General features: G+C 43.5%; 1 protein-coding gene across 2 annotated transcripts in view; it reads right to left on the bottom strand.

The window, feature by feature from the left end:
* Nucleotides 1–6682: 6682 nt before the first annotated feature.
* The window catches only part of RCAN1 (regulator of calcineurin 1), an 85288-nt gene continuing 70382 nt past the window's right edge, over nt 6683–21588 (bottom strand). The window contains exons 1-4 of one of the 2 annotated variants that reach the window (XM_032785008.2): nt 19367–19629; nt 16798–16971; nt 12255–12414; nt 6683–9644 (exon numbers count right to left, since the gene is read on the bottom strand). In XM_032785008.2, coding sequence (XP_032640899.1) covers nt 9472–9644; nt 12255–12414; nt 16798–16971; nt 19367–19453 — 594 coding nt within the window. In that variant the 5' untranslated portion in view covers nt 19454–19629 and the 3' untranslated portion in view covers nt 6683–9471. Of the gene's footprint in view, nt 9645–12254; nt 12415–16797; nt 16972–19366; nt 19630–21588 lie in introns of those variants that run through there. The other variant, XM_032785007.2, reaches the window with a different exon arrangement.

Consider the following 21588-nt stretch of genomic DNA (forward strand, 5'->3'; position numbering starts at 1 on the left):
ATTCCCACAGTTGGATCGCCTCCTGACAAAGGGGGGAAGATCGAGTCCCTCCCTGCTTGTTTATGTAGTGCATTGCTGTTGTGTTGTCCATAAGCACTAGAACAACGGCCCTGCAGATGTTGTTGGAATGTCTGGCACGCGAGGCGGACTGCTCTCAGCTCCTGGACGTTTATGTGCAACGCTAGCTCATGAGATGACCAGAGGCCTTGCGTGCGACGATGGCCTAGGTGTGCCCCCCAGCCGAGAGACGACGCGTCCGTCGTTAAGGATACTGAGGGCTGTCTCGGTTGGAACGGCATCCCTGCACATACCAGGGAAGGTGTTAGCCACCAGTTGAGGGAGCCTAAAACGCTCTGAGGAATGGTGACGACCATGTCCATGGCGTCCCTGCCTGGGGGGTAAACTGAGGTGAGCCAGGCTTGAAGGGGACGCAGGCATAGTTTGGCGTTTGGCTTACAAAAGTGCATGCAGCCATGTGACCGAGAAGGCTGAGGCAGGTGCGAGCCGAGGTCGTCGGAAAGGTTTGGAGGCTTTCTATAATCGAAACTAGTGCCCGAAATGGGGTAGTGGAAGGCAGGCTGTTGCGAGTGTGGAGTCTAGAATGGCCCCAATGAATTCTATTCTTTGAGTGGGCACTAGAGTAGACTTCTCTACATTGATCATCAGGCCCAACCGCTCGAATAGGTCCGTGATGATGGCAACATGCCGGGTGACTTGGGCCTCTGAGGTCCCGCGAATAAGCCAGTCGTCTAGATAAGGAAAGATGTGTATTCGCCGATGATGGAGGAAGGCGGCCACTATAGCCATGCACTTTGTAAACACGCGCGGGGCGGTAGAGAGGCCAAACGGAAGGACTGCAAATTGAAAATGTTGATTGCGTACCATAAACCATAGGTACCGTCTGTGCGGAGGGTAAATGGCAATCTGAAAGTATGCGTCCTTCATGTCGAGAGCAGCGTACCAGTCTCCGGGATCCAAGGATGGGATGATGGTCCCCATGCGGAACTTCAGCTTCTTCAGAAACACATTGAGTCCACGCAGGTCCAGGATGGGTTGGAGACCTCCTTTTGCCTTGGGGATTAGGAAATATTGGGAGCAAAATCCCTTGCCCCTGAATTCCTCCGGTACCTCCTCTACAGCTCCGATGGAAAGGAGTGTACGAACCTCTTGCCAGAGGAATTGCTCATGAGAGGAGTCCCTGAAGAGGGACGGGGAAGAAGGGTGGGGGGGAGGGGGCGAAATAAATTGGAGGTGGTATCCAAATTCCATCGTGCGTAGGACCCAACGATCTGAGGTTAATTAGGCCCACGCAGGGAGGAAGGAGGAAAGGCGGTTGGAAAACTGAAGTGGATCCTGGGGAAGGACTGGTGCTCTGCTCTCGGGCGCACCTTCAAAAGTTCGGTTTGGGCCCTGCTGATGGTTTGGCAGGACTGTTATTCTGGCCCCCTTGGGAACCCGATTGCCATCTACGGTTCCCGCGATCATGCCTTCTGCCAAAAAGTCTTGTCGTGGCCTGGTTGGGGGGTAGGGGCACTGAGGCTGGGTACGGAAGGACCTTCGCTGGGTTTGCGGAGTATGCATCCCGAGGGACCGCATAATGATGCAATTATCCTTGAGACTCTGGAGTCTAGGGTCCGTTTTCTGAGAGAAAAGGCCCTGTCCATCAAACAGAAGGTCCTGGATAGTGTGTTGCAGTTCAGGAGGTAGGCCTGACACCTGCAGCCACGATATCCGCCTCATTGCAATTCCCGAGGCCACGGTTCTGGCCGCCGAATCAGCAGCGTTGAGTGAGGCCTGCAGGGAAGTCCGTGCCACTTTCTTCCCTTTCTCCAGAAGGGCCTGGAATTCCTGGCGGGAGTCCTGTGGGACCAGTTCAGCGAACTTACCTACCGACTGCCAGGTATTATAATTATATCTGCTGAGCAGGGCCTGTTGGTTAGCCACCCGCAGTTGGAGGCCTCCGGCAGAGTAGACTTTTCGTCCCAGGAGGTCCATCCGTCTAGCCTCTCGCGATTTTGGGGCGGGGGCTTGCTGGCCGTGGCGCTCTCGCTCATTCATAGATTGAACGACCAGAGAGCATGGAGGAGGATGGGTTTATAAGTACTCGTACCCTTTAGAGGGTACCATGTATTTCCTTTCCACACCTCTGGCCGTGGGAGGGATAGATGCCGGAGATTGCCAAATGGTGTCCGCTTTGGCTTGGATGGAACGGATGAATGGCAAAGCCACGCGAGTTGGCGCATCCGCCGACAGTATGTCTATGACCAGGTCTTCCACCTCCGGGACCTCCTCTACCTGGAGGTTGATATTTAAGGCGACTCGCCTTAGAAGGTCCTGGTAGGCTCGGAGGTCAATCGGGGGCAGGCCCGATGAGGTGGTACCGGCTACTGCCTCGTCTGGTGACAAGGACGACGACAGACCGGGCAGGACTAGCTCATGCAGTGATTCCTGTTCCTGAGGAACATCAGGGTCCGGGAACACCTGAGGGTCCGGCGCCAGAGCCGAGTCGTCTGTACCCGCTGGAGGAGGGCGGCTAACAGTGGCCTCTGGTGCGCGGTGTTTGGACAGGGTGGAGCGAGATGGTACAGTAGGTTCGCCTTGGGCCTGATGATATGCCCAAGGCGTCCAGAAGGACCACTGAGGCACTTGCTCTGGGCCCTGGGCCTCCTGGAGGACCCGGCTATGCGGCTCTGAGTCCCCATAGGCGGCGCTATCAGCGTGCGAAGACTCGGATGGATGCCATGATGGCCATGGTGGAGCAGAGAGCATGTGAGGAGCAGCCCTGTGTGCAGGGTACCGTACGTCGTGCCGCACTGGTGACCGGTACCGGGAGTCATACCGGTGCCGAGAGGGTGACCGGGACCTACGACCAGCGCGGTGCCGGGAGGTCGACTGGGACCGTGAAGCTCTATGGTGAGAGCGGCTGCGGCGTGAACGGTGCCGGGAGTTGGACCACCATCTGGAATATTGGTCCGGTGAGCGGGACCTGGAGCGGTGCCGCAAGTACGACCGGTACCGAGAAGATCGGTACCGGGACTGCGAGCGGCGCCTAGATTGGGACTGGTGGCGAGATCGAGAGTGCTGGCGAGACCTCGATCTTCAGTGCAGCCTGCTTGCGACGTCGATGGAAGGTGGCCTGACCAGGGCAGGCTTCCCCGTTGATGTAACAACCCGCACCGGCAGTATTGGGTGTTGAGGCAGGGTGGGCTCCGTTAGGGCAATGAGTTCCCTCGCCATCAAAAAGGTCTCTGGCGTGGTGGGAACGATAAGCTCAACCGAGGCGTGTGCCAGGGAGCTGTCAGGCACCGGACTCGAAGGCTCTTGCCTGGCCGGAATCAACGGTGCCGAGATTGCCGGTGCCATGGCAGTTGCTGGTGCCGGGCGGCTTGGTTTCAGCTGCTGCTCAGACTGCGGTGCAGATGTTGGAGCCGCAGGAGCTTTTAGCTTTTTGGCACGCAGGGAGAGGGAGCGGTGCCAGGTTGGCTTCTGGGCCGAAGACAGCTGGTGCCGGGGCGTCTTCACGGTGCCAGTGCTCTCCGGTGCCAACAAGGCACTTCTCCCCGGTGTGGACTGTGCGGCACTCGGTGCCGAAGACGGAGGAGTGAGGGCTGCCTCCAATAGAAGCTGCTTAAGGCGAAAGTCCCGCTCCTTTTTTGTCCGCGGCTTGAACGACTTGCAAATCTTGCACTTATCTGCAAGATGGGATTCCCCCAGGCACTTTAGGCAGGAGTCGTGAGGGTCTCCCGTTGGCATTGGCCACCGGCAGGCCGAGCACGATTTGAAACCCGGTGAACCAGGCATGGGCCTGGGCACCGGAAGAGGGTAAGGTGCTAATCCCCTATCCTCTGAACTATATACACTAACTACGTTTACAAAAGGTATTAAAAATATTAACTACAACTATAAAAACTAAACTATATACACAATAAGTACTAGAACGAGTGAATAGCTAGGGAAGTGGAGATCAGCTAAGCCGCACTCCACTGTTCCAACGACCGACACGGGTGGTAAGAAGGAACTGAGGAGCGGATGGGTCGGCTGGGGTATATATTCGGTGCCATAACGGTGCCACGCCAGGGGGCGCCCAGCCGACCCGCTGGGTGTTGCTAGGGTAAAAATCTTCCGACGAACATGCACGCGGCACACGCACACCTAATTGGAATGGATATGAGCAAGCACTCGAAGAATTGTACACATCTTGTTTCTAAATGGTCAGCTACCATAGCTGATACTATTAGGGTCCCTGGGCTGGAGCCCGGAGTAGAGGGCGGGCCTGGGCTCTCCCCCTTCGCCCCCGATTAATCACTGAGACTGGGAGACAACAGATTGTGCAAGGGAGGATTGCTTCTTCTGACCTCCCTCGCTGGCTTATGATGAAAATGGCTCAGTAGGCTGTGACCTTTGTCTCTAGAGAGAGAAGGGTTAAGTGGAGGGTCACAGTGAGCCTCTGAGGCTAGCGAAATCAGTCAGGAAATGCAGGACCCACAAAGACAAGGACAGAGCTTTGTCACACTAGATATAAAAATGTTCTACTGCTCCTTCATGCTACCCTTCCTATATACAAACTCCAAAAAGGAAGTGCTAGGACAGCAAAATATCATGGTTTTGAAGCCATGTCTTTTGTGGGAAAAGAGAGGAGCTTCAAGCCTTAAAAAGTGACCAGGGGAGTTTCCCATAAGCTTAATGGAGCCTCAATCTGCTGGAAGTCCAAAGAGCTGTAGGGAAAGCATTCTGTGGAGAATAGCTGCTTCCTGGGTCCCCCCACTCTAAGAGCCTGCTGAGCCTGAAAGAGTAGGTGGGCAAAGTGTCCACTGCTTTGTGACAAGTGAGGGTGTGCTGCTTCAACTCCACATCCTTCCTGGCCATTCATGGCACCTGATGCCCATTTATTGCTTTGCTTCTCTCCCAGCCAGTGGAGATGAGCACTGGGTACCATAACAGCCAGGCAGTTAGACTGACAGAGGTGGTAGGGCTCCATTATTTTAGACACTTAGATACCGATTAGAGGGGACAAGTTAACGAAATAGGCCCCAATGCTGTAGCCATTGTTCAAGCAATGGGAGTTCTGTAGTAAAGAGATAAGCAATGGGAGTTCTGTAGTAAAGAGATTGCAGGACTTTGTTTTTTAAGTAAAATATCCTGCAATATACAGGTGATTAGACTGGATGATGCGAAACCTCTTTCTGGCTCTGCTACCTATTAGCATGATATACAACATTCTGTAATTTATTTTCATTGTTAATAGGGGTCAGTGACTTACATTTTTACAAACAATACATGAATTATACTAAACAATTTGTGATAATTTTAAAATGATTATCTCCAATTTTGGAGCACTGGAGCTAATCCAAGATTATAGTAAAAATGGGAGATGGAACATAAGCCCTAAGTCAAAAAACCTATTATGTTGAAATTCAGTTCTGCATGGATAAAGTAGCATTCTACCCATTACTTTATTATTCTAATTATTTGGGGCTCCTAGGTGTAACTTGAATACAAACAAATTATAGGTAGAGCGCTTCAACTTTAACTGAACTTGTTTTGCTAAGACATTGCTTCTAGCACAATGCAGAATATAGTTTAACTATGCAGGCAAGTACCATAGCTGGGATTTTTAAAGGACATGAGAAATTCATTGGTAGTTAGGCACCTTACATGAGGCTTCTTTGACAATGCCCACTTAAGGAATTAGAACCTGAAATAGTTAAGTACTTCTTGATGGTTAGAAATAACAGCCTGCTTAAAAATAACTTTTGCCCTATGAATTTTTGGACTCGTCTTGACTATGAGTAAGGGCTGTATTTTGTTAACACTTTTAAGGCACCTTACACAGCCCATCTGTACCAATTTCATTAGAATGAACACACATTGGTAACCATTCTTATATGCATATGATTTCTTGAATGGCAGAATATCATTTTCGTTTTTCTAGAGTTTCCTGGCAGTGGGCGAGACTCTTATAAAAAGAGACAATAAGCAAAACAGAGTGGAATTAGCCAAACACAGCAGCTTCCATGTATTTTTTTCTAAAAAGTGAACCTGTTTAAGGAGGTGTGCTAGATAAGGTGCCCAATTAATCCTGTAGTTTGAGTTGTACTTTCTGATCAAGAGCCAAATTATTTCCTGAGATGTGTATAAGTGGCTTCCATAGAATTCAACTAGAAATGCTTGTCTGTATTAGAGGCAGAACATTGCTACACACAAATATAAACAATGCCAATTGTAAGATACTGATACATCAGAGTTTCTGTGCAGAAGGCAATCTAAAAGACTGACTTACAGTGACATCAACTCCTTTCTTCACATCTTTATTTTACAATAAAATAATTCTTGCCCTGGGTTAAAAGGTGGCCTTTTAATGCATTTTGCAGGCCTTGTAATGTTTTGTAATGACTAGGCTTGCTGGCTAAGTATATGAAACTATTCAAATGCTGACACTATGAAAAATGTAATAAATCAGTTTTTAAAGAGATTAAACAACGTTGTAAAAGACTATCAAACTGGATTCCCCTGCCCAGGTAATTAATAAAATTAAATTTGGCTGGCAAGGATGTGAGCATACCAAGTAGGCCGGGACAAAGTCCTTATCCTGACTTAAGTATATTTTTGGATGCTTGAAGTTTAAGCATTTTTTACACTAAAATCTTTAACTATTGCTTCATGCATAAACACCACCATGACATTTATAAGTAGACAATCCAAATATTTTAATTTAAACGTCCCATACTATACAATCTTATAAAATACCAGTTTGTCTTAACATAACAGCTGTTATTTTCATACAGAAACAGAGTGACCCATACACCACATTGGTGGTGAGAGAACAGACATAGGCCAGGATACACAACCTGGGGCCAGACAGCAAGATGGACAGCTACCGTCCAGAAATCCATGTTCACAAATGCAGCTGGGAGTGGCAGACACTGCAGCCAGCCCAAATCATTCATAGTTCTGATTCTGAATGACTACCTTCAAACTCCATCATGCAGAAATGTCTCAGGGTGTACCAACATTCAAAATCATGTCACTGTTTGTTTTACATTCTCTTTTCCATTGAAGATAAGTGATGCTTCTTGGCAGTCCCATAGAGGCAACAGTAACAGCACCCACTGTCTGGGGTCTATGCTGGTAGCAGAAGAGGAGGTGGAGGAGAATGTTACAGAAATTGGGCCAAAGATTTTGTGCTGAATGAAGGGCAAATATAAAACATCTGCATCAGATCTAGCAGCAGTGTTAGAAAGCTATACTAGAGACATTTGTGTACTTCGATGATTCTCTAGTTTGGTCATTGTATCCTGCACTTAAAAAGAACAAAATGTCATGCATTGCAGTCTGATGTTTACACTTCAATAACACAAAAGTAGCTCATGTGCCCCTGCATTTATACACTATATGAAATCAGCAGTAAAACACAGCCTGACCTAAAGCTATGCTGGGTGACATTCTACACCTGCAAACTTTGTATCAAATAGCATAACATACACGGGGAGTGCATCTCTCTCTCTCTTGCACAGATAGGAACCAAAAGTCAGCATCAGTCTGTGTGCATGCATATGTACTGTAAGTCTAATCCATCAGAATAAAGCCCTACAAGTTCAGACTATTACTGAGGTTTAACAGGTTTCTGTTCTCTTTGGTCACAATAACATTGTGTGTCTTGGTCAGCACAATAGTAGGTTTTTAGTAGTGTGGAGTCTATACTGTATTATCAGTTGGAATGATTGTACAAGTTCATCAGTACATACAGTATTGTATTCTTTATAATATTTGTTCTATTTCTACCCAAAAGTGTATTATGTTGGGCCTCCAAGTCAACATTAACCACAAATGGCACATAATAATGCATATCATTTTAATGCAATAACAGCTACAACGCTAATCCCGAGCCTAGTCCTATTACTAATGAAGCTAATGGCAAAGTTCTCACTGACTTCAAAAAGAGGATCAAGGTCTTTATTTCTAAAAAGATGTCTGAACCCCCCCAAATACTTCCTCTAAAAGAGAAACACGTCCTCCCACAACAGTATATTTTGTCAATATATTAGTGTATTTTTAAAAAGGAATAAAATATTTCAAAGTTAGAATCTCCACTTTAAAAGCAGATTCTTGGAAATACTTGAACTGGTATAGCATGTATTTGTTTGTTATGTAAACATGACAGAAAGCCTGTACATCATTCACCACTGTCCTTAAAACAGTACCCAAACCAAACAGAATGAAAGCTTGTCTGTTCCCACAGCAAGCCATCACCTGAACTGGTAAAGCATGCACTATTACACGGTACTAGGCATTTCTAGATGCCAGCCTGTTTTGGAAACAAAGCCAAAAGAGAATACATACTTATTGGACAGTCACGGCTATTAGAAAAAATACAAGAGTTCAGCTCGTATAACAATCCCATCACAAATTAATGGGGAAAAGGCACTCCATCCCTCTCAAATATACCACACATCTGTCATCTATTTCACATCATGTGTGTTGAATCACTGTTAAAATGTGTAACTTCACCAGTTAAAACGTACAAGTTAATGTAAAGAGTAATACAGCTCAGGTTTTTGTTCCATTGCCATACTTCTCACTGAAAACTGTACATTGCTGTGAATATACAGTACAATTTTATTTACATGTTTAAGAATTTTGTTTTTCAAAAGGAGAAAATCAAAATAATTGAATCAGTATTACTTAAAAACATAACTTAGTTTAAATAATTTAAAATCCACTTACTTGAACAATTTTCCTATTGCACAATTTTTTCCATAACTTTACTAGACAAAACCCCACATAAGCATTTAATAACAGATTAAAATTTTAAAAACACGAATTATATTGCACCAAAATAAGGTGCTACATGAATTGTATGTCCACTGGAAACTGGGTACCAATAAAACATACATACAGTAAGAGACCCAGGATGCTGAGAGATAAGTATTGAAGACAACTTCCCAGATTTCAAAAAGCGTGAAGTGAGAAACTATATAGAAAATAATGCAAAGTTATTTTTGAACATCAGTAATACACATGCACAAAACAACCTAACATAAGAAAAATGTTTACAATTCCCAAATCTTTAAACCATCTCAGTATCACATGTACTTCACATATGTTTAGCCTATGAACTAGAGGTGTATCATGTGAGACAGAACAAAGAAAGCTTTCCCCATCTGTTTTATAATGAAGCAGCCTAGGATTCCTTAAAAAGAAGGTATCTTCAGTGATCAATTCTTTCTCAAAATGCCTTTTTCTGATCACCCTAACTCTGATCTGGAAGTTGATTCTAGGTTCCATATATATTAACCAATGTGCAGCATTAAAAACAATGAGGAAACTTCCGGTGTGTTTCTGAGTAACATTACACTGGAATTAATCCTACTACTGCTGCAGCCACTGCCACCAGAATTGTGACCTCACACTTCCATAGTAAGCATTTTTCTTGTATACGTCTACTTGAAACCCTTGAAAGTTAGAACCACTTCAGCTTAAATGAGTAGAAGTATACTCTGGCCTTCTTGTCTGAATAATTTTTGGTTTGGGTTTCTTCATGCCTTCCTCTTCTTCCTCCACTTCATTTTCCTGGTCACTCTCACATACATGGACAACAACACTGGGAGTAGTGTCAGTTGCAGCATGGAGTTCATATTTTTCTCCTGAAAGTTAGAACATTAGGAAAACTGGTCAAAAAGGCTCCATTCTACACAGTGAGCACAGAACAAATAGTCTAAATTTAAAGAAAAACAAACAAACAAGAGCTTGCAAATAGTATACTACTGACAAGGCAGTCTGAAGCTACAGTCTAGCAGGTCAACTCTGGCAGCATAACTTTCACAGATTGTAGCTAAACCAACACCAAACATTTTAGGCTTCGTTTGCAAAGACTGATGCTCAGCTACTTTCCACATACAACTGCATGTGTTCATATAAATGTATGGGTATTCACCGTTAGTTATGTGTTGTAGTTAGCCACTTGTGTGCACAAATGATATCCATTTGCACATGCAGTTGTGGTTTCTCAGCATGCAAATTTTATACATCCATCTTTGATAACCAAGCCTTTTTTAATGCATCATCAAATCAGAACCAGAGATTTAGAAGAGACAGCAAGGATCATTTACTCTAACCTGCTGCCAAGATGCAGGATTTGTTGTGTCTAAACCATCCAAGACAGATGGCTATAGAGCCTCCTTTCAAAATCCTCCAGTGAAGGAGCTTTCATTAAGTAGTTTCTTCCATTGTCCTACTGTTCTTACAGTCAGGAAGTATTTCCTGAGATTTAATCAAAATCTTTTATGCTGCAGTTTGAACCCACTGCCTCTTGTCCTGCCCTCTGCGGCAAAAGAGACATCTTCTCTCCATCTTTTTTATGGCAGCCTTTCAAGTATTTGAAGACTGCAGTCATGTCCTCACATCATCTACGCTGTTCCAAACTAAACATACCCAGTTCCTTCAGCCTTTGCTCATATGGCTTGCATTCTATCCCTTTGATTATCTTTGTTGCTTGGCTCTGGATCCTTTCCAGTTTTTCTATAACTTTTCTATACAGCAGTGACCAACACTGGACACACAACTCCAGATGAAGACTAACCAGCACCAAGCAGAGCAGTACTATCACCTCCTGTGACTTGCATGCTATGCCTGTTATTGCAACCGAAAATTGCATTTGCTTTTTTTTGCAACATCGCATTGTTCACTCATGTTAAGGTTGTGATCCACCACAACTACCAGATCTTCTCAGCAGTGCTGCTTCCAAACCAGTTACCCCCCATTCTGTATTTGTGCATATGGTTTTTCTTCCCAAAGTATAGCACCTTACATTTGTTGTCCATAGCCCAATTCTCCAATTTATCAAGATTCCTTTGAACTTTAGCTCAAACCTCCAAAATGTGTGCAAGCCTACCAGGTGTGTCTCATCTGCAAAATTTGAACGGTATGATCAAATCTGACCATTCAGGAGAACTGTCCATCTCCATACCATGAAGATTTAAAACCACAGAAGCAGATCTTTTCCAAAGCTTCCACTGGCAGAAGTTAATGAAGTTAGATATGGTTTTGATCAGCAAAATCTAAAGGGCTGAATTCTGCCCTGGGATTCCTATGTAATAACAGAACTGGCTAGAAGGAATTTTACAACATTTAGATATGTTGTGTTATAATTTTATTTCCATTGATTAATTATTTGACAGTGTCCATCAGAAACAATTCTACAATTTATTATTTTCAAATACCTTTTCTGTAGGAGAGGGAGGTAGGGGAAAGAAACCAGCACTCATATTTCTAAATGTGTTCCTCTGGTCACTTTCATCTGTTCCACTCAATTTGGTATACTTTATCCTCATGCTTTTAAGACCTCAGTATCTTAGCTGTTGCATCACCATGCAAATTGTGGTGCATGAGACATCTGCTGTTTTAGGGAGCCAAAGAGCAAGCCAAGCTGGATAGTCTGTAAGCTGTCCCTTGCACAGTTTTTCCCAAATAGTTCTACCGAGAACTGATGAGAGCTCCCACAGAACAAACAAGCCAGCTCTGCACTTAAATGGGAGCCAGGCTCTTAGAGCTTCCTCTATTCCCCTCTGCCACTGACTCACTGTATGATAAGTCACTTACCCTCTCTAATGTCAAAAAAAACCTCTTATCAAATGGATACAACACAACGTCACAGTGGTGTGACACTTAATATGTGCAACATCTGCAAACCCTCTGATGAAAGTATCTAGAGATATGTACATTATTAATTTACTGTCACATGGTTGAACAACAGCAACATTGCTTAAGAAAACGAGGCACTTATATAGTTAAAATATAAATATTTTACAAGTTTCATTTATTTCTGGGGAAACTTATGTTACAGTTACAATTTTATTTTAAATCTTGGCATTAAAAAAGTAAGCAGCTTCGCTAGAACTACTGGCTGGTCAGACCTAATTAAAACATTTAGAAAAATGAGTAGTATGCAGTATGTAAGGTCATGACCTTCATGAGATTAGCAAATTGTAATGCAATTCATGCTGTATGGCTCAGCAAGAACGTTTTGTTCTGGCAAGGATATTTCTATGGAAATTTTTATCTTTTTGATACAAAAAAGTGATTTCAGAAAACAATCCTTGACATAAAAAACTTCAGAGTGTTTTCTGTAGTTAGTAATTTAATTGATAATGAACAGATCTCTTGGGGGGGGGGGGAGATTTTTGAATTATTACTATTTCAAGGCATTTTTTACTCAAGCACAAGTATTAAATCTTGAAGCTCAGAATTCTACTTACCTGGCCCTAGCTTGGAGATAGCATAGAGAAGATCATAGTTAATGACTGGTGTAGCATCTTCTACTTGTTTCCAACCAACAGGAGGAGAGGCTGGAGGTGAAATCAAAAACTGTTTCTCTGGTTTTGGTGGAGCCAAACGCGAGCTTCCAATGTGCAAAGTCTGGAAAAATAAAACAAACTATTACTTTTAATTTTTATCAATCAGTCATTTGCATGGAATTTTATGTTTGAACTCATATTGCACTACAACAAGCACTCAAGGTGGCAGTATGTAACAATGTGTGATAACATATCGAACATACAAATTTAAAACCACCATGCTGACAAAACATGCAGCGAAATGTGCACATCTGCTTTTTTGTTTTGTTTTGTTTTCAATATATAGTTATTTCATCAGAGAAAAATCTTGCTCCTAAAAGACCAAAATAGAGGGAAATTAAACAGAGGCTGTAAGGTCCCCAGGTTCCAAAGCTATAACTATCACTACTCAAGCTGCTAACTATGGCCTGGTCTACATTACGCGTTTAAATCGATTTAAAGAGCGTTAAATCGATTTAACACTGTACCCGTCCACACTACAACGCCCTTTATATCGATATAAAGGGCTCTTTAAATCGATTTCTGTACTCCACCCCGACAAGAGAGAGTAGCGCTAAATTCGATATTAACATATCGGATTACGGTTAGTGTGGACGGAAATCGACGTTATTGGCCTCCGGGCGGTATCCCACAGTGCACCACTGACCGCTCTGGACAGCAATCTGAACTCGGATGCAGCGGGCAGGTAAACAGGAAAAGCCCCGCGAACTTTTGAATTACATTTCCTGTTTGCCCAGCGTGGAGCTCTGATCAGCACGGGTGGCGATGCAGTCTCAAATCCAAAAAGAGCTCCAGCATGGACCGTACGGGAGATACTAGATCTGATCGCTGTATGGGAGACAAATCTGTTGTATCAGAGCTCCGTTACAGAACACGAAATGCCAAAGCGTTTGAAAAAAAAATCTCCAGGATACACAGCGCTGCGTGACAAGCGTAACGGAAGCCAGAGACTCAAATGGACGCTCATGGATGGAGGGGGTACTGAGGACTCCAGCTATCCCACAGTCCACAGCAGTCTCTGAAAAGTATTTGCATTCTTGGCTGAGCTCCCAATGTCTGTAGGTTCAAACACAGTGTCTGGCGTGGTTCAGGGAATAGCTCCTCAGTTTCTTCCCCCCCCACCACCACGTGAAAGAAAAGGGAAAGAAATCATTTCTTGACTTCTTTCAATGTCACCCTATGTGTACTGAATGCTGCTGGTAGACGCGATGCTGCAGCAGTGAAGAGCAGTATCCGCTCCTCTCCCCTCCCCGGTGGTAGACGGTACAATATGACTGATATCCGTCGTCGCCATCAGCCCGTGAGTGCTCCTGGCTGGCCTCAGGTGAGGCTGGCCGGGGGCGCCTGGGTAAAAAATGGAATGACTCCCAGTTACTCCCAGTAGATGGTACAGAACGGCTGGTAACCGTCTTCATCATAGCAACTGGGGGCTGAGCTTCATCAGCCCCTCCCTTTCCTGTGTAAAGAAAAGATTCTGTACTGCCTGGACTGTCATAGCCCCGGGAGGCTGCCTCCCCCTCATTTTATCTCACTAACAAGTCTCTGTTTCTTATTCCTGCATTCTTTATAACTTCATGACACAAATGGGGGGGGGACACTGCCACGGTAGCCCAGGAAGGTTGGGGGAGGAGGGAAGCAACGGGTGGGTTGTTGCAGGGGCACCCCCTGTGAATACTGACACGGAGCAGCTGTGCTCTGATACACTGGTCCTCTAATACACTTGCCCCTTATTCTAGGCAGGACTGACTCTATTTTTAGAAACCATAAGGGAGGGATTGACTCAGTCCCAAGTGAGTCAATCCCAATTTTGCTTTTGCGTTGCGCCCCGGCCGATTTCAGCCAGGGGCACTCATGATAGCAGCGGACAGTACAGAGGGGAGAGATAACCGTCATCTCATTGCCAGTTGCCGAATTACTGTGCCTAGTGTGGCCGCATGAAATCGAATTTATAATATCAGTTTTATAAAACCGATTTTAGCTAATTCGATATTATCCCGTAGTGTAGACGTGGCCTATGTTGTCAGTACAAATCCCTGTAGCATCTTTAAAAATATAAACGTATATATTAAATACCTCAAACTAAACTAATTAACGCAAGGGACACAATATTAGTATAGTAAAAACTTTTAAAATCTGGCATGTTGGGATAATGGGGGGGTGTCAGTAAGTGAAAAATGCTGGTTAAGAAAGAGGGAGTTTGGGTGCGGGTTCCCATTGGTTCCCAGCCAGAGGGAGCTGTGGAGCCAGTGGGCAGGGTAGGGGCAGTGCGCAAAGCCATCTGCTGGACCTCCGCCTAGGAGTAGCTAGGACAGGTCATTGTTTGGAAGAGCCTCCTGAGGTAAGTATGGTCCCCCCCCGCCGGATCCTGCACCCAAACTCCCTCCCAGAGCCCATGGCCACACTCCCTCTCACGTCCCATCCCTTACTCTCACACCCCAAATGCCTTGCGGCCATTCTCTACCTAGGAATGGCCGGGACATGTCGCCGCTACTGGGGAACTGCGTGGAGCCAGGTAGGGAGCCTGCCGGCCCCGCACCAACCAGACTATAAACCAGACTTTCTATCGAGATCAGAAATGCCCATTTATAGAGCTTTCCAGCTGGCACAGGGCCAGATAATACAGCTTTTACTGTACTAGTTATTGGGATTTAGTTCAATAAAGCCTTCCATTCCATTAAACAAATATATTTGAAGCAGCCACAGAATCTTCTATAGCTGCACTGTAGTGATGCAGAATATCTAGGGAGTGTTGCTAACAATTTGGTAATGAGAAGACATGCTTTCAGTGACATATCCTCCTCCCCCTCCAGTGAAATCTTAGCTATTTTGTTTTTTAAAACCATCTTGGTTTTATGATGATTAATCATCTGAAATTAAAAATTTGCCTTTTTTGTCATTACTGACACCAATATAATCTCGCTTGGAAACAGAAGCAGCTATAAAAATGACCCTGGATATCTTTAAGTGTCTCATTAGGAGTTCTGGGGTTACTAGATTTTCAATTAAAGCTGGCTGAAAAGTGTCAATTTCTTCAACAGAAAAAGTATTTCCAATAAAATGGAAGTTTTTGCAACAGTATTTCATTTTGATTGAGAGTGATGAAAAATTTCAGAATATTATGAAAAAGAAGAAGCTAGGAAGAGATGAACACTCCCCTCTTTCAGTAGAAAAAAATTGAAGTAGTGAGAGAAAATAGTTTTTATATTCAATAAAATATTCTGAAAAGTAATTTGAAATTTTACAAAATATACTCCTCTCCTTGTTTACGCAACCAGCTCTTGGTATGACACAGTGCTGAGTACTAGATGTTTGCCTGTCTTGGGATAAAGGGGAGACAATACACAAGCAGGCAGAAACCTAACATATCCATTAGCCTCCAAATACTCCCAAGTTTGGAGGGACCTACCTGATATTTTCTCCAATGACTGCACCACAACTAAGGTGGGGCAGAGTTTGTCTGGGGCTTACCCAGGAAGGACAACTCTGCTTTATGGTGTAGGGGGAGGAAGATGGTCAGAAACTGCTGTAAAAAAAGGGCTCGGTGGTCAGCTTTGCAGCAATGACTCCCTCTCCTCCCCCCCCAGGAATGTGAGATCTGAAGGGCATAAAGGTATGAAACCTGGGTGGAGCATGTCTCTTTGTTCCATGCAGGGAGGAAGCCAGCATCCACCCTCCCTCCCGTATTGGAGGTAAATGACAGGCTGGGTTAGGACCTGCTGTGGGCATTACGCTAGTTGCTCATTTTAAAGGGGGGCTGGGAAGGAATTTTTCCCGCACTAGTCAGAATTGGCTTCGGTGGAATGTTTTTTTCGCCTTCCCCACAGCGGGTGTGAAGGAGGACCTCTTCTAGTGAGGAGAAGAAAAGGTGGTAGGCCATATGTTGCAAATTATTTTGTAAGGTTGGGAAGATGGTCAGTGCAGGTACTCCATAGGGAAGGCAGCCAGTGACCAGATAAATGGCCTGGTAAACGACTTAAAAGGAGGTTCTGGATAAAGGAACAGAACGGGGGTGGGGTGGGGGGGATGACTCCTCTGATTGGTATGGCAGGGAGCCAACCTCCCCCACATTCTCATAGCCCACCTTAACCCTATTACAAGGTTGATGGATGGTAAGGTCCAAGCCATGGGTTGGTTGGGGGACCTGTATGGAAACAAAGGAGGGCTGGTGGAAGCCCCGGAGAACTGATTTGAATAAGCAGGTATTTGCCTGCACAGTACACTTTATCTGCTGGGTAGTCCCAGACATCTATATAATAAAGTTGCAGCCTAATTAAAATCCATAACAAGTGTCTCCTGTCCTTCTTGCAGTTTACCCAGACAATCAATTTGGTCACTAATGAATGTTACATAATTTTTTTAAGACCTGTGAAAAGTTGTACTACAACAGCATAAGACTCAATGGCAAAATGATTACATTTATACAGAAATGCTTGGTAAAACATACCTGAGCAAAATACAGTTTTATTTCCTTTCCAAGAAATTCTGTCTTATGTAGCTGGATTCTAGCATCTGCTGCTGATAAAGGGTTGCTGAAGTTTATTCGTACTCTTTTGAAGCTCTTAAAATACTGAAAGGTGATATCTTTGTCATATGTTCTAAAGAGAGATTCAAATTTGGCCTGTAAATAAATAAATACATATTTATTTATTTATTACTACAAAACAAGCCATGTACATGCCACATCCCTTTTTTCTTGTAATTTATTCTCACTCCCTCAAGGACAATTGCTGATTATGATGGTTAATAGCAGCATGCTAAAATATTTTAGTAGAGAATACAGTAAGCCATTCAAAATAAACCAGTTGTTTATTTACAACACAGCAGCTGCTTTTTTTCTTGCTGAAATAATACTGCCTTCAAGGTAGAAGAAAAAATTACAAAAAAGTTAAATATGTTTTATGTCTACTGACTTCTGACTCCATTTTGTGGCATGCAAAAAAAGATCTATTCGCAAGTCATGAAGATCATGGAGTTTTAATTGTCCTCACTCAAGTAAAACTCCTGTTCGGTAGACATGAAAACGGAATATTGTGCTGTACTAAAATGTGCTTGCTTTTAAGGTAACCAGACACCTCAGTAATGTTATGACATATGAAAACTATTTTTTGTACTTGCTTTTAATTTAGGGAAATGAAGTGTGCTTAAGGAAACTTCAGTTATAATGACACACAGTAATTCTATAACACCCTCCATCTATGGATCTCAAAGACCTTTACAAATGAAGACTCAACTCCTTTAAGTAAAGAAACTATTGTTCTAATTACGCAGACATGGAAACAGAGGTGAGGGCCTTGCCAAAGGTTAAAACAGTACATTTGTTGCAGAGTAGGAACAGAACCCAGCCCTTCTAACTCCGAAACCTTGTACTTTTATCGCTGTGGCCCAATGACTTAGCCATCCTATCTGGACAGTACGAGAGTAAGTCCATCAAAAGTTGGCAGTCTTACTGACTATTTGTGCAACTAATGTTTGAGCTTTTAGAACACATGCGGCAGCTATCCAAACCAAACTCAGCTATTTTTACATTATTTATGAAGAATGTTTCCATTTTTACTTCAGGTTGCTGAGGGGAGGGGAAGGGAAAAATGAGTCTATGACTGGCATGCTTGCTGTTTCAGACTTATTTTAAGCACAATGACTCGCTATGTACAGCCCTTAGTAGTAAGTTATGTTTTATGTATTGACATATTATATGTTACTATTTCACAGAATCTTACTGATCAGAATGTTCTGACTTCATGTTCATCTTTCAACTGCATTCAGTTTAATCACTGAGTTTTGGATGAGGCTACATAGAAGGGTATAACAAAATAGTGTAATAAATTGTTTTCTTGAACACTTAATTTCATTATTCTCTTATATAAACCTTTGGTTATAGTTTTTATTTAAGCTAAGTGTGGTACTAACTCACAACAACTTGCTACTGATATCCCAAGACTAAGTAACAAATATTTATTTGACAAAAGCCAAATATTTCATGAATGCATGTTAACTCAAAACTGTCCTGTCTCTTGTTGGGCTACACTTAGTGTTCTAATAAAAGCAAGTTGTATGTAAACTCCAAGTAGTTTTAATACAATTCTAAAAAATAGAACCTTTAGCACAGAAATTACTTGTTATTGTTAACTTTCTACACTGGAAAGAAAGCTGCTTTGTATTTCTGAAATCTAAGCCTGTATTTATCTTTTTTCTATATTACACTACTTGGTGCACCAATACCTCATTCATATCTATTCAGAAAAACAGTTTGGTCTATAATTCAGAATTCATATGCACCACTAAACCTTTGGAGACCTTCTGCATGATTAATGAAATGTATGGTACCTTCAATTTTATGTTAGCCAAAAAGAAAGGTCTGCAGCATTATAAAATACCTCACAGATCCAACTTCCAGATGAAATCAGATGTTAGCATCAGTGTCTACTAATAAAATCCAATTGTTTTGTGCCTGACAGGTATCTTAAGACAGCTAATCAATAATTCACTGCTGTAAGTCCAACATTTGTGTGTGTGTTACTCCTTCATTCTCATCAGTTAGATAACTGGAGTGATTGTATTATGTAGCATTCCAACACTACAGCAGTATCACCAATCGTAACAATTACAGTGCTACACCATGTAATTTAAACATCTTCATATATTCTAATATAAATGATCCTATTAGCAACATTTTAAATCTGAACATTATTGAAAATGCCTTCAAATGACTTTTTTCAACTCATACTCACACATATAAACACAGTATTTTTATGGACGGACTACAAGTATTTGAAAAAGCAGAAGATAAAGATCTTAATGTATCACATGGAATTGAAGACTGAAACATAACACATGAAATACACATTTGCAGACTACAACCTGTTAACCTCTGAAATAGTTCTTCCCTACTTCTGAAGCATTATCTGTTTAATGTTTTAAACAGCACAGTATTTTTCAACTATTTTAGAACAGCACCTATCCTCCAGTATTTAAGCAGTTAACAGAACTAAAACTCAACTTTTAAAAAGCCTTACCCTCATTTCAATTTGATTGAAGACATCGCTGTCTGCCACATAGGCAATTAGGGAACCAAAACTGTAATTAAGGTTCCTAAAATGCATTTTGTGCTTCACTAAAGCAACGTTAGCAGTTCAACACAAATCCAAGGCAATTACTTTTAAGGAAGCTGTCGGTTCTGTAGACTGTGTTTATAAAGGAAAAAGTCCAACCCCCTCAAAAAAGCTTTCAGTCCATCCCGTAAGTGACAGCAAATTCCTGAACAAAGTCCTGCGTGCTTTAAGGCAGGCAGGGACAAAATGTAAGCGTCTACTGGAAAGAGGTGAGATCAGCACATTAGTCAGCTTTCCTATGCTAATTAACTTTTCGTTGGAAGATGGAAAAAACAGCTGAGGTTTGCACAGCAGCTGCTTTATCAACTCCTCTTGCAGCATAGTTTCCACTGGTAGTAATTCCATTCAGCACTCAGACAACATGCTCTTCACTTGAATGGGCCAATCCATCTTAAGATGGAAAATGTTACTGCTACAGGACCAATGTCAGTGCTACAGTAATAAGCAGTAATTAGCCAGCAGGGAAATTTCTAGACTTTGCAAACCAGAAAACAAATCCCTCAGTAAATTTAGTCCTTGTACTTTCCGAAAACGTACAAGAAGTTTTAAGTTGGGGATTAGAGGAAATTTATTTTGAAAAATATTTTTTTCCAATGAAATATTTTATAGTGGAAATTCATTTTGAAATACTTTTTCCAATTAAACTTTATGGAGTAATTTCCTGCTTCCACTTTATTTGATTCTCTTATGGTCTCAAGGTCCTGTAATATGAAATCATACAACAGCTCAATTAGTAGTTTACTACTAGGATTTTAATACGAAACCCTAATTCTCATTGCTGTAAAACCGTAAAGCCTACACTTATATCTCCTGTTCAATGAATTCAGAGTGTTGTTTGGAGAAAGTTTCCAGGGAATAGAGAAGATGGAGAGATTTAAATCAAGGCTATTTAAGTCACTAACTTAAAATATTTATATCAGATCAGATGGAGCCTTTGTAAAGCTAATTTGAAAATCTGTGCTATTGCAACTATAAATTTTAATCTAATGAACAAAATTACAAATGCTTTTTTTAGTTAATTTTAGAATAAAATATACTACAATTAAGGTACAGTCAAACCTCACAATAACCCGCCACCCTATAACGCAAAATCACATAACACGATCATAGGTTGGCTCCTCTTTAAGGCATAATACAGTACTGTACTAGTGGTCCTCAACACCATCGCAGGGGAGAGAAGCTGAAGCCCTGCACCTGCTGGGGACAGAGAACTCCGAGGCTGCGGGTGCCAGTGCTCTGTCCCCAAAAGGCGTGGGGCCGCAGCTTCTCTCTGGCTTCTCCGGGGCTGCGGGCGCCGGTGCTCTCTGTCCCCGTCAGGCAGGGCTGGCTTTAGGAAGTGCGGGGCCCAATTCAAACAGTTTTGACAGGGCCCCGGCAGGGATGACAAAGAAAGAAAAACCCCACATGCCAAAAAATCCCAAACCAAAACACGTGGGGTTTGTACTCACCGGGTGGTGCTCCAAGTCTTCGGCGGCACTTTGAGGGCGGGTCCTTCACTCACTCCAGGTCTTCGGCGGCACTGAAGGACCCACTGCCGAAGTGCTGCCGAAGACCCGGAGCGCTGCCAGGTGAGTAAAAATTAAAAAGGCGCCTCTAGCCAGGGAAGAGAGTCTCACTGGGAGTGAGGCCCTCTTAGGCATGGGGCCCGATTTGGGGGAATTGGTGGAACTGGTCTAAAACCGTCCCTGCTGGCAGGCACGGGGCCGGCACATCTCTCCAGCTTCAAAAGAAGCTGCGGCCCCATGCCTGCCGGGGACAGAGAGCACCGGCACCCGCAGCCCCGGAGTTCTCTGTCCCCAGCAGGCAGGGAGCCGCCACTCCTCTTGAGGCCGGAGAGAAGCTGCAGCCCCATGCCTGCCGGGGACAGAGAGCACTGGCGCCTGCAGCCCTGGGAGTTCTCTGTCCCCGGAAGGCGGGGGGCCGCGGCTCCTCTCCCCTGCCGGGCACTAGGTGGCGCACATCAATGGACGCGTTGGGGACCATTGACAAACTGGTTTGAAACCCCACTATACTGTGACCCTGCATTTAGCACAATGGAAGTTTTTGGACCCCAAACATCGTGTTATAACTGGGTTTCACTGTATCTATTTGAATTTTACAAAGCAGCTACAGGCAAAAAAACAAAA

Source organism: Chelonoidis abingdonii, chromosome 1, assembly GCF_003597395.2.
Source record: "Chelonoidis abingdonii isolate Lonesome George chromosome 1, CheloAbing_2.0, whole genome shotgun sequence".
NCBI lineage: Eukaryota > Metazoa > Chordata > Testudines > Testudinidae > Chelonoidis > Chelonoidis abingdonii.